Below are 14,189 nucleotides of genomic sequence, written 5' to 3' on the forward strand. Positions count from 1 at the left end.
CACTGGCTGGGAGATAGTGAATGGCTCAACACTTTTGAATAGTAAGGGAAAAACTGCTCTGATTTACATGCAGCTGCAGTTGCTGGCTCATTTGTTTTGATAATAGCTCATCCTGCACACAGAGCTGACTCCACCATATATATCTGAGTTAACAAACATTTCACTTCTTGTGTTAATACACCACATTGAAAGCGTTGGGCATTATATGAGACAATGAAGAAGCTTGTGTCATAGGCACAAGACACACTCGAGTGTACTGGCTGACAGTTTAAATACTGCCTGCATCATCAATGAAACATCTGGCTTGTCTTTGGTGTCTGCTGCAAACATAAGCAGTCTTTCTTACAACTTAGTTCCCTCAATTTCCTCACTCATCAATTTTAAGGGGTATGCAAATGGACAGTTTCTCCAGCATCCCTGGGAGACTTCATGGTTACAACAACAGGGCAATAAATTTTCATTATGTTTTTTTTCCTTGAAAGGCAGAAATTGAAGTTTTGATATTTGGGTTTAAGGTCCTAAGCATTTGGAACAAATAGGGAGATGTTGCATAGGGATGATAGGCTTCCAGCCTCAATCAGGTCCCCCCAATCTCCCAGCAAAAAAACCCACCCATCTACTGGCTCCACAGGGAGTGTCAATGATGAAGTCAGCCACGGAGAGCGACGGCCCTGCACCGCTCTGCTCAGCCTTTCTGCTTTATGACAGGCCCATATTTCACCAGACTCATTCTCCAATGTCCACCGTCACTGTTCCCTGCATTGTCAAGGGGGCGACTCCCATCATCAGATCGGTGATTTCACAGCCTGGTGGCAGCAGCACTTCCTCGCTGTAGATGACTGAAATGGCCCCACTCCAGACAGCTGGGTGACCCCTCCTTAGTAACTGGCTCTGGTTTTTCTCATCATGCACATGTAAAGATGATCTAGTTTGGGATTTATTCTAAATGATGCCAATATTTTTGGGAGGTAAAAATGTGTTTATTTTATTTTTTATCAGAAGAAAATCTAGCTGCGACTACACCCCTGTTGTATTTCAAAAGATGAACAACCTGTCACTTTGCTTTAGGGAATAGTATGACGTTTACAAAATATCTATAGCCTTTAGTATGGCTAAGGGGGGGAACTAAATGTTAAAAAAAAAAACCTAGCCTTGACCAGACTTTAGTGTGAGTTATGTTTACATTAGACACAAAGGATGCTACTTTAGTCTATGCTATTTTTATGATTAAAGCTAGAAAATCATAAACAACCTTTCTGTATCCCAATCATCATTTCCACGTTCAACTTTTCAATTTCAGCTTTTGTTTTAAATTAAAGATAAAAGGCTGATTCCTACTTCAAGTCAGAGCAACCTTTGATGATTTCAGTGAACTCGTTTGATTTTAGTTGCTGTTAGTGTGATAATGGCATCTTGCAAAGAGATCATTCAACGCACAAAGCCAGTGGTTTCTTTTGGGTCACCAGATCTAAGGGCTATCATTAACAGCAACCACTTAACAGAGAGGCAAATGGAAATTTTTCAAATAATTACGAGCATAATTATTATTTACTTCATTTTATTTCTGATTCTATTTTAAGCCAGCATGATCATTAGCTGCCCAATTTGCAGGCTACAGATGCACACTCACAGGGGCAGAGTTAAACGACTCACTCCCACACGCTGACTGACTCTTTCTTTAGGTCATTTGTTAAACTCAATTTGAACATTTTCTGTGTAATTCTTGCCATGAGCTGTATTTGCAGGTCACAGATAGACGAGAACGCCTTTTTCATTGCATGAACATTCACATTTTACCCAAATTTCTGCTTAAGTCTATGAACATCAGGGAACAGTTATAAAAAAAATGTTGGGTGTTTGGATTCCACGTGCACATCTGTGTCTGAAACACAAGCATAAATGCATGCCTATGTGTTTGCATAGACCCATGCCAGTACAACTTTGTCCAGTCAGTAGTGTGTGTGAATGAGAGTGTGTGTGTGTATTAGTGTATTTAAGAGCATGAAAGGGCACTCTATCTCTGAGAAATTAAACACAAAGACCCACTGTGCACTGTCATACTATGCCATTTATATGCACCTTACTTTGTTCTTTCACACAACCCTTCTGTTCTCCACTGTTGGCATGACTAATGACAAGGAAGAGGTGCTTAACAGTAAACTTTGTGTGTAAATGTGGTATTAGTTTTGCAATTAACTCAGTTGTGGTTTTCTTTACTTTTTCCAATTACGAAACTAGGTTTTAAACTTTTATGATGTTTGAACTACAACACATCTTTCCTTGTGAAACCCAAATACATTTGCAATCTAATGCATTGCCTTTCATAGATGACTTAAAGCAGTTTCAGTTGAAAGAAAGCATTATCAGTTTGAGTCACATTTCAGATTCAGCAGATACTTATTACTCAAAGATATGAATATTTAAATAAATCATAATCGTCCTCTTATCAGCTGTTCATTGAATTAAAGGATGGATCTATTATCAGTGTGTTTACAGGTTGTTCCTGCTGAGGTAATGCACTCAGTGGCCACTTTATTAGGACAGTAAGTCACATGATAGCAAATCATTGCATTTAGGCATTTAGACATGGTCACGACAAACTGCTGAAGTTCAAACTGAACATCAGATGACAAAGAAAGATAATTAAAGGGAATTTCAATGTTGCATTTTGATTGGTGCTAGACTGACTAGTCTGAGTATTTCAGAAACTGGTGATCTAAAGAAATGTTCGCACAAACTATCTTTAGGGTTTACAGCAAATGTTCTGAAAAAAGCAAAAACATTCAAAGAGCAGCAGTTGTCAGGATACAAGACGTAAAAGGAGACTGGCTAGAATGCTTCAAGCTGATGGGAAGGCAACAGTAACTGAAATTACACTCATTACAACCACGGTATGCAGAAGCAGATGGGCGACAGCAGCTGAAGACCACACCACTCCTGTCAACTAAGAACACGAAACTGTGCACAGGCTCACCAAAATTGGACAATAGAAGATTGGAAAAAACATTACCTGTTCTCAATTTCAGCTGTGACCCTATCACCCCATTGGATGATAGGGTCTGAATTTGGTGTAAACAACATGAAAGCATGGATCCCTTCCTGCCTTGTATCAGTGATTTAGCCTGCTGGTGGTGTAATGGTGTAGGGGATATTTTCTTGGCAGACTTTTTTTGGGCTTAGTACCAGTCCAACAGAACACCATTGGGATGTGGTGGAACAAATCTGCAGCAACTGTGTGATGCTATCAAGTCAATATGTACCATAATCTCTGAGGAATGTTTCCAGCACCTTGTTGAATCTATGCCACGATGAATCAAAGCACTTCTGAAGCCTGAGAGGATCCAACCTAGTACTAGCAAGTTGTATCTAATGGAGTGGCCAGTGAGCGTATTTCAGCAAATATAAAGGAAGATGCCACATGTTTGTTAAAATGGTGAGGTTTATGTACACTAATCCAGGATCCAAGAAATGTTTAAAACAGTGAAACATAGTTGAAGACAAAAAAGTGCAGCAGTGTATTATTTATTTGTTTGTTTTGTTTTAGCTACACAATGTCACAAACAAGCCAGTGCAGCGGCCTGTACAGGATCTTGGAGTAAATTTGTTACAATAAGAATTACAAGTCAGGATAACTTTGACCCCCGTGGTTCTTACTCAGCATCATTAACTGAATGTCCAGTATAAACTTATGTTATTTATTCAGTTGGCAATTAGGTCAGATCTCCTTTTTTGTAAGCAAAATGAAATTCTGAGATGCACGCAGTATGATTTGCAAAGCAGAATATACAAAAGCGCTACATATCGTCAGCCTTGATTTGTTATGAATCACTGACTATATTCTGTAGTTGACAAGCGGTCCTGTTTACCTGAAGACACAAGTCTTTGCTGTCAGTGCTTGTCACAAGAGATTTCCATGCGTATGGCAATTACAGTGTTTGCTGGTTGCTGTCAGTGGGTCCTTTGGGCTTCTGTATCACTGTATATATACATAGTAATTCTATCACTCTTAAAATGGAAAAAGAGGGAAACCATAAAGGACAACAACATCCACAGATAAATCCGTTTAAAATGCATTTTGAATCTGGGATGGTCACCAGTTTGTCTAGGGAGAAATTGCATTTGCTGCATGTAAGTTCAGAAATAAATCCAAAGTTCAATGTAGGCAAGTAATATCAATTCTGCATTTTCATGTTTTTGGATCAGACTTTATAAATACTTAATTGTAAAGAAAAACAAAGGTCATGTAGTGCCCCTGGTGGACAGTCAGTGTGACTGGTGGTCCACCACAGAGGGCCAATGCTGCCATCTACAGGCAAAGTAAGTTCCTTTTTAATTTGCCATTTTAACAGTGTTTAAATGTGGCCGCCAGTGGCGGTCCTAGCCTGTTTGGCGTTGGCGCCCTGGGCGAACACGCCCTCTGGCGCCCCCAGACACACAAAATTTATTAAAGACTGTACATTAACATAAAACGGTTGTACACAGACACACATATGAAGAGAGAGAGAGTATGCATAGTATGCAAACGGATACCAAACAGCCATCATAATTCGTCATGCAATGAGAACAGGACAAATCAACAATTGACAATGACTAATTAATACTAAAATCTGTAACATATTGTATTGTTTGGAGTTTAGTCTGTTACTGTTACTATTTTTACCATTTCTTCTTGGAGCAACTGTAACCCACATAATTTCCTTAGGGATTAATAAAGTATTCTGATTCTGATTGTTTCAGGATGACCTGCCATTATCCAATCACACATCTGCTTACCTGCATCTTTTGCTCATTTCTCCTCCTCTTCTTTTCTCTTTTTTCTAAACTGAGGACCTGATGGCTTTGAACTTTTCTTGTCCATCTTCCATTGGTTTTAATTTTGCACTCCAGTATGAACACCCATCTCTCAACCCGAGGATCACCACAACATAACCTAACAGACCTACACCTTAGTTCACAGATTCACTTCGTCTCTAGGGTTTATTTCTGAGATTTCACACAACCCAGGATTCAAGTCATAAATACATAATGGGCTTGGATTTACAGCATTATAAATGAAATGTGCTCTATTTGGAAGCAGCCCCCCTTTCGACGGGTTGTGTGTGAGACTTTAAATCATCAAACTGTAAATATTAAATTGTTATTGATCCCTTTACCCCTAGTCCTAAAGTGTATATTTATTTTCTTACTCTTCTTATATATATTGTTTGTTTACTTGCACTGCTGTAACTGGAGCCTCGTCGTCTCGTCTCTCTATATACTGGACTGTATGTAGCGGAGATGATAATAAAGTTTACTTTGACTTCGGCAGCAAGCAGGTGCACCGAGTGCTCACTATAGAATTTCGAAAAAACATCGGTGCCAATTATAAGTCTGTATCATAATGTCTGGTGTTTTCGTGTTTGTTGTTTTGTTTTTATTTTGTTTTATTTTGCGAGATGGTTAGGTGCTGCTCCAGCCGGTCAGAGAATCCCCCGCCGCCCCGCCCTCTCCTCCCTGCGCCGCAAGCAGCAGGCGCACTTCGCAAACGAAGGGCGCCGTTACTCCCCGCAAATGGGCGATAGAAAACCGATCGGTGCGTACGCCATTCCCAATATGCGCTGGCTGACGTCGGGGGAGCTTTTTTTTTTTTTTGGCCGATGCCCGTGATGCCGCTCCCCACCACGATGCCGCCCCGGGCAACCGCCCGTGTCGCCCGTATCTAAAACCGCTACTGGTGGCCGCAGTACCATTTGCTGTGTGTAATGTATTGGAAACGATTTAAAATCACATTTTAATGATTGAGTACAACGTCTTGATTAAATGGGGCAAATATGAGAAAACAGTCAAACAGGAAACAAATAGAGTTTTTGCCAAGCAACCTCCTTCAGTAAAGCACAAAATAATAATATGAAAAACTATTTGCAATCAGTGGAAGGAAAATCTTAGAACAAAGTTAACAGCCTGCATTTATATAGTAAAGTTTGGTGCACTTTGGTCTTTCACTTCAGCCAAAGAAAATCCTTTTTGTATTGTAAAGTATCACCATGCCAGTATATATAGTATATATTTCCAGTGGAAACATAATTTGTTACAAGCCATAAAATGGATATGTGTTTGCTTGCTCATCATGATACCTGACAGTGAAGCTTCCTAGGGCTCTTGTTTCCTTCTTTAAAAAAAATAAATAATAAATAAATACATTGAATTTGGAGTGACAATCCATGCCATTCACCAGCAACTGTACCTGGAATGATTTCAAGCAATAATATTTTAATCCCATATTCCACTTCTTGGGCTTGTGGGGGTATCCTACTCCTGCTTATGTGGCCTGATCAGCAGGCCATACAAGTTTGTGTGTGATTCATGTAACAACAACAAAAAAGAATCTTACAGCTAAAACATGCACATGACAAAATAACCCAATACAATAAGTGCAGACTGTAATCTGTGAAGGATAAATGAAGGTAATTGGTAAGTGTTGGAGCTTTTTATTTCATGCTAAAACCATCAGCGCCTCTCTGTGGTCAACCTGCCAAACAGCAAGAGGCTGATTCTCTGGCAAATGGTACATTTGCATCTTACAAATGGGCACACCCTAAATTGACATTCAATACAAAACAGTGACTTTTCTAGACAAACTGAAGATCAGAACACATGTCAGATATCTAATGCTTTTTGTTTTTCTAAAAGTAAAATAACCATTACAACTCATTTAAACCTGTGATGTAAATCTGATGCTTTTTGGTGGAAAATAAGCATGTCAACAAGAAGCACCAAGGACATCAAAGAGGGCCCTCCAAATATATTTCCACCTGAAGGCTTGTAATAATACTCTTTCTTACTGTAACAGTTATACACCATTCAGTACTGCAGCTTCCTTTGATTTTACAGTGCAATCCCCGATGAACTGCATAGAAGCATTAATGAGGTTTTAGTTAGATTTTACAGAGTAGCATCATCTAATATAAAGTTGCAAAGTGACACTGGATCTTTGGTTTAAGTCAAAAAAGAAAAGATGAAGCAACTTCCTAAATAGTTCATCATTCTAACAGTACATTAGTATAATAATACGTTCATTTAAATACTTCAAAGGTGGTTATAACCTTTTTGACCTCGTTTGTAAAACTTGCTACAAAAACATGCAGATTGACATATTAATATCCAACTCATAGAATGGAGCTACTACGTCTTGAAAACTACTTTCATTTGAAGAGTAAAAACACATACGAAACACGTGTAAAAGACTACAAATGATTAGTATGTCCTTTAATAGAGGAAGGCAAAATTCCAGCTTCCTATATATGTTAAGAGCTATTTGTTTGCATAGTGTAAGAAAGAGTTGCTTTTTAAGAATCAACCCTGTCAATAGAGATCGTTAAGATCTTCACAGCCTGGTTGTTCAGCCTTTGGCATTGCTGTGACTTCATGTCCTTGACCTTCTGTCTTGAAATTCTACATCTGGTTTTCATTGTATTGCGGGCTGGAGTACTGCTCCTGCATTGCTCCAGCTGCAGCACCCATGGCAGCCTGCTGGGCTGCTGCTTGGACATGAGGGTTCTTCCAGGCTCCAGTGGACCATTCCTCCTGAGCTTTAGTCATGCTAGCCCCACTGCCCCGGTAGAAATTATGGATCTGCATTCAAAGTGGAATAACAAGTCATTATCAAGAAGCAATTATAGACTAAAAGTAAAGTAGGTTTAATTACTTAAGTTGATGCTGACATAGATTAGATACTTTATTTCCTAATCCTTAATTCTGTAGACCTAAACCATTTGTATAGGGCTGTAGATACTTAAAAGGATTCTCATTTTAGTGGTAAACCCAACAGTGCTGCTCTGCAGGAATGAATAAAATTAATCAAATTTCTGGAATGAACATGGCCTTGAAGCTACAGATAAATAATTTTTGAAAAATTCAATTTAATAGAATTAGCCTTTATAAGAAATACCTATCTACTTTCCTCCCTTGAAGTAATGCACCAGTAAAAGTCTTACCCTGGTGAGTGCAATGAAGGACAGACAGGCCACAGCAGTGAACATGATTGTAGGGACCAGCATGATCAGTGCGATCAAAATATTATAGCTGAAAAAGGAGATAGTAGCCAACCAACCACTGAAAAAGATAGAAAGGACCATTACGGCAATGAAAAAAAGAGGATTTAATTTTAGAATCTTAACGCTACAGGAATCTGCTATTGGACTGACTCATATTACCACTGAACATCAGGCTGTCAAATGGCAATGATTTTGTAGACTTTAAATACTTTAGTATAAAGTTTAAAAGTTTTATAGCTTATGCATGAGGGTATGGAATTGCACATGGTGACATTTATAAACTTTATGGAGACTGTCATAATATTAATTTGTGATCATCAGCTTGAGTAAGGTGACATTTTGAGGATTGCTTTAACAGCCTCTCAAAATCTAATAACAGGACTATCATAAAAGTTATACGAGGGCCATATCTGATGGTCCATCACTGTCATGTTAATGAAAGCAACAAAGTCTTCAAAAATACATCTCAACTAACCTGAACTTAAACTATTTATGCACCTAAAACACACTTGTTGGGATTAACTGTTTGTTTAATTTTTGTGCTTGTTTTTTGACATATTAAACAATGTCCAATTTTAATGTTCAGATTTATTTGCACAGCAATTGATCAAACATGCACGTATGCTGGTAAAAATGTCTGCCAAACTGTCTGTGGCATTTGTGTAATACCATTTATTGTTTTAGAATTAAGTTTAAATTGTTTTAGTGTCAGAACAGTTAACTATACAAAATATAATTGTAATTTTCATAACAAATATCTGAATAGATTAATAAACACAAAAATATGCCTTTCCAAATTTGAACATTGTAAGTCAAATGTAAACAAATTAGACATACAGTATATGACATATATAAGTAGTAGTATATAAGTTTATAGTTTACTGTGACTCTGAAGAGGATAACGCTCCAGAAACAATATATTGTTTGACCGACATTGTCATAGTGCTTCAGTCCTCCTGGTACTTCTGTCAGTCTTTCTCACTCTCCACCTTGGTGCGCTCTCTCTCTCTGTTTGTTTGTGTGTGTGTGTGTGTGTGTGTGTGTGTGGTAACAACACCTTACCTTTCAGAGGTGTGATCCTCTTAGGCCCCGCCCTCCAGCCTGGCACACCTGTAGTAATCAACTCACCTACTACTCATCTGGTAATCAGTCAGCTCTCTTCAAATACTGAGAAAATTCCTTCAGTAGAGGTAGATACTCACTCCTGTTCTGTAAGTTTATCAGCTGGGTCCTTGTGTGTTTCTCTTCTTTCAAGGAGTCTTCTCTGTTTTCCTCAAAGAGGATTTTTCCGTGTGAGTGTGAACTGTTTTGCTATCGAGTCTAAAGACAGTGAAATCTATCTGACCATCGGCTTGTATACTGTGCATAGGATCTGTGGAGGTTCCACAGAAAGACACTGTAACACATCACTGTAAATCATGGGTGTCCAACTCCAGGCCTCAAAGGACCGGTGTCCTGCAGGTTGTAGATGTGTCCTTGATCCAACACAGCTGATTTAAATGGCTAAATTACCTCCTCAGCATGTCTTGAAAGTCTCCAGAAGCCTGGTAATGAACTAATCATTTGATTCAGGTGTCTTGACCCAGGTTGGTCACCCCTGCTGAAAATAAATTCACGAACTGCATTCTAAGTCTGCGTTTGGGTCCCGTCTGCTCTTTGAGTATGACAGGCATGTTTGGGTTTGTAACCTTCGTTAGGGTTACCATTAAGCCAACAACCCAAAACATGTTAAACAAAAAATAAAGTTATTAATTTATATTAGAAGTGTTGCTGGAGCTTTATTCTCTTCAGACGTTATACTCTTCTCTGCACCTTGAAAGTAAGTGAAGTTGTGCCTGACACTTCTGCCCAGTCTTACCATACTCCCCATCCTGGGATGCCTATGCTTTGGATGACACTAATCCCAACTTGAGCCATGAACACAAAGAAGAAGATCATGAAGTTGAAAGAGCTGTCACTCCTGTGAAGAATACAAAAAAAAAAAGACTATTAAGCAGTTACATCTGTGAAGCTAAATTTAGTGCTATATACTGTATGTCTACATGTTGCATCATCTACTGTTTTAAACAAAGACAGTTTCCCCTACTCGACATCAACATCTCTCTTGGCAGCCCAGTCAGCAACTACATGCTGCTGCCATGTAGTGTGTCAGCGCATGAGACAATATATTCATGTCAGCAGAGCATATGAAAATTGCACTACCCTTCAGCGAAAGGTTAGAGAATGTTCTGAGTGTCCTTCTGTCCCTGAAGGGACATTTATCCCTGTTGCTACTCAGCACTTTACAAAAATGGAGGACAAATTAGCTTAAAGACAAAACAAGAGCAGACCACTATTTTAGATGTGTATTCAGCTTCGTTAGCATTTAATCTATGTAAGACTCAGAGTGAGTTTGTTTTATGTTTGTTTTCTGTCATATTTAACAATGTCCAATTTTCATGTTCATAAATGAAAGAGTATATATACATTTTTTCATCTTATAAACAATTTATGAAAGGTTCATGTACTGCAAATGCTAACTGTTTCTATGGAATAGTGTGTTGAAGTGACCCAGGGAGCTATCCACAACTGGAAAATTCTTTCTTTCCCTGTGAATCGTGACATAGATGGATCTTGAGCTGCCTTGTCAGAGTTGGGTCCTTACCCAGAGGGGTTAAATTTCATGTCCTTTTCCTGTTTATATGAAAAGACATCTGTACCTCTCATTTAAAGCTGCATCTCAAAGACTTCTCTTAATTTTGGGCTAAAAACAACAACAACCATGAACTATTTTTGTGTGAAACTATAACACATAATATTTAAAAGGTCTTAATACTATGACATCTAAAACATAACACAACAACTTCATTCCAACTAACATAGTTAAAAACAGTGCTTGGTATTATTGTATTACTTCATGTTTGACTTACTTGAAGGCCTTGTAGATGGGCCTGAACCAGCAGACATATGAGCAAGGAGTGAACATGAGGACCCAGATGATGGCCATGCCAAAGTTTGTCACACCACCTCCACCAAACATCCAAGCAAAGCAGCCAAAAAGATTCACAACAAGTGTGGCACTGTTAACTGTAAGAACACAACAACAACAACAACAACAACAACAACAAATCAAGCATTGATGCAAAAGAAAAAGCCCTAAAAAACACCTGTCTGATACATAAACATGCATAACTATGGACCAGTTTGGAAAAGTAAAGAGGAGACAGCCACAAATAACTTTTTAGCTGAAGTCATTTTCTATTACCAACACTTGGCTCCATTTCAGCCTCTGCATTCACATTCCAGTTTTGGTTTTTAAACTAAACAAGAGCTCTATGTCAGTTTCAAATGTTGGTCTTTGGGGAAATTTTGAAAAACTTTACAAGAAAAAGAGAAAAAAGTGAAGCACTGCACAGGTGGCACATGACAGCTATTTGGAAAACACTTTCCCCAATGCACAGCACAGCAAAATTCCTGTTAGCTTAGAATGATTTTCACAAATTAAATGAAGAAAAAGTACTCGAGCACAAAAATAACAAGCCGTGTGTGCATCATGGCAGAAGGCAAAAATCTGAGCAGATTGGGACTTTCAATACCTGCTTATGTTTATCTCTTTTTTTTTTAAGTCGCACGCAAAAAGAAATTTAGAGCAATTATAAATTCTTCAGTGTGACAGATGCATATTTCCTGCTATAACATTTTCTTTAAAAAATAGCACCTAAAAGGTAAATATTTAAAGAATATAATGTTTGTAAATCATTTAAAACATGTATTTCTTTCTGCAATACACAAAAAATCATCTCAAATGCTGAAACTAATTGATTGGTTTTGTTTTTGTAATACTGATTTTAGAACTTGTTTTAAATTTATTGTATCACATTTCAAGACAGAGTCATGTTTACAACTGTGTTGCATCACCTCTTCTTTTAGCAGCAATCTCTTTAATGAGTTAGAGAGGCAGCGGAGACCAACCCTTGTAGCTTTCATAGCTACATGTTTTCACTATCTTGCCTGATGTCAGATTTCAGCTCCTCAAAAATGTGTGGTCTCCTTTATTGTATTTTTTGTTTCACAATGCACCAATTTTTTTCAGTGGGTGACAGATCTGAACTGCAGGCCTTCCCATACTGATTCTCAGCCTCGTCCCTTGTGGTCAAAAACTTCTCTGGATTCTCTTAATCTGTTTTCTTATATAATGCAATGATGATAAAGAAAATTATAAATTCTTTACAGTTTTCCCTTGAAAATGTCACACTTAAACTATGTTTTTTAACCGTTTATATTCACAGTCTTTACTGGTGAATCCCTCCCTATCTTTACTTAAAACACTTACTGATTCTCATCTTACCCCTATCACAATATGGCCCTTTTGCCAAATCCCCAACTAACAAAATTCACTTCTGAACTTGTCTCATTTGACCAAAACTGTTTGCAAGTATTAACAATCTTGTTTCACCTTTAATACTTTTTACTGCGTATTGGTGTATTGCCCTGCTCCTTATAGCAGTTCTGACACTGACTCCTGTGTCAGTGATACATCATTTTTGAGCTCTTTCGCACCCTTCCTCCTGCCCTCAGTTCTCTTACATGAATTCATGAACAGGCAGGAAGTTTCAGAGTACAGCAATGTCGCAAACACCACTGTACTTCATGTTTATAGTGCAGTAAACTTTGATGAAACTGCTCCTGGCAAAGATTGTTCAACACAATTTTACTGTTACTGCTCTGCTCAAACCAAGGCCATCTGGTCAGTGCTGTGACTCATTAACAAATAAACCAGTCAGGACATTACAGCCACAGCCCATAAAAAATCTTCTTGGACCTAAAGGACCCTTGTAAACCACTGCCCTTCTGTTTCATAGTTGTTATCATCAGCTGATCACAGAGGATAAGACACTTTATGGGGCCTTCAGGAAAATTATTTTTTTCTGTTTTTCTGTTATAGCCAAGGTAGAAAAAAAGAGTTTCTCTCTTGAAACATAAGCTCGGAAGTTTGTATAGGAGTTGCATTTTCATGACAGCTTTGCATCATGACAATCAAAAAAATAACATATAACATATAACTTCAGTTTTATTCACTTACGCATCCACAGATGGTACATTTTCTTGCACATGCTGCGATGCTGTTCAGGGATCTCCTCAAAGTCTTGGTAGAAACACGGCTTGAGAGGAATGAATCCAGGCAGTGGGGGGAAATTTGGCTCTGCAATAAACAGTTCAATACCAGTTATAACACTAAATACATCCGGGTGAGTAATGTTTTAATTTTGACTTCAGTTCGTCACAGTTTATTTACTGACCGGCCATTGGGAAATACTGTAAAGCTTGCTGTTTCGAGTAATCCCTCTTTCAGACTTTTCAGCCTGTGAAGTTAGAAAACATTTCAGATTAATATAGTGTGTATAGCACTTTGCATGCGTTTCAACTGCATGTCACTGGCAACGGAGGAAGTCCGGTGAAGGAATGGATTCTACATCGCTGCCACATAAACACAGTGTACTTTAGAGGAAGGAGAATGTTACAAATTCACGTCTCCGTCGACATTCTGCCGGGGGATTTAATGTGTGTGCTCTCCCAGTCATGTCCCAGTGGTGCTGATAACACTTTAGTCGTTTAACAGAAACATAAATCAGGCAATCTGCCCCCAAACCCAGTGACGATCAACAAGCAAGCCGCATTTCATCGAATGAAATGTTCCAACACACATTCCGTGCACATGTATTTGAACTGCAGAGCCAGGAATTACGGATTCGGCAGGAAACATAATCTGCTTACCTCCTCCAGAGAGCAGCCGCTCCTCTCTTTAACGTGCTCTACAACCGAAGCTTCACCTTCGCTTTAAACAGATGAAATCCAATCGAACGGAATCTACAGGTAAACTGTTAAACTATTTCAAGACTTTGTTTTGCTCTGTATGACTACAGGAATCGATCCTAACTATGCTGTCTGTCGGCCAATCACCGTGCTTCAATCTGCTGTCACTTTGATTCAGACCAATGGCCTGATTACTCTAATCCTTGACGTTGTATTGTTGACCCAATCATTGTTTGGCTCTCTGTCCATGGTGCTGAACACGCTGCTAAAACAAAAGTGGCGTTAACCACCCTCCTCAGTATTTACAGTTGTCCTAAAGCAACTTGCAGACATTAATTGTGAACTGGAAACGTCTAATCAGGT

General features: G+C 38.6%; 1 protein-coding gene across 1 annotated transcript; it reads right to left on the minus strand.

The window, feature by feature from the left end:
- Positions 1-6,451: 6,451 nt before the first annotated feature.
- On the minus strand, positions 6,452-13,983 carry scamp5b (secretory carrier membrane protein 5b). Its single transcript, XM_086270182.1, has 7 exons — positions 13,788-13,983; positions 13,313-13,375; positions 13,096-13,215; positions 10,943-11,099; positions 9,892-9,993; positions 7,974-8,091; positions 6,452-7,611 (listed from the first exon to the last, which is right to left on the minus strand). The coding sequence occupies exons 2-7, from the start codon at positions 13,317-13,319 to the stop codon at positions 7,432-7,434; spliced, it is 684 nt and encodes a 227-aa protein (XP_086126308.1). The 5' UTR covers positions 13,320-13,375; positions 13,788-13,983; the 3' UTR covers positions 6,452-7,431.
- Between the last annotated feature and the right edge of the window lie 206 nt (positions 13,984-14,189).

The sequence above is a fragment of the Aulonocara sp. 'chitande type north' Nkhata Bay genome, linkage group LG1, assembly GCF_057382095.1.
Source record: "Aulonocara sp. 'chitande type north' Nkhata Bay isolate Kocher_YH1m ecotype deep benthic linkage group LG1, A_spYH_male_GT1.1, whole genome shotgun sequence".
In the NCBI taxonomy this organism is placed as follows: Eukaryota; Metazoa; Chordata; class Actinopteri; order Cichliformes; family Cichlidae; genus Aulonocara; species Aulonocara sp. 'chitande type north' Nkhata Bay.

Bases quoted from the DNA above. Each gene is read 5' to 3' on its own strand.
- scamp5b (XM_086270182.1), bottom strand. The intron at 11,100-13,095 runs GTAAGTGAATAA...GTGTTCTTACAG, and splicing joins AATGTACCATCTGTGGATGC to TTAACAGTGCCACACTTGTT. The intron at 9,994-10,942 runs GTAAGTCAAACA...TATTCTTCACAG, and splicing joins CCCATCTACAAGGCCTTCAA to GAGTGACAGCTCTTTCAACT.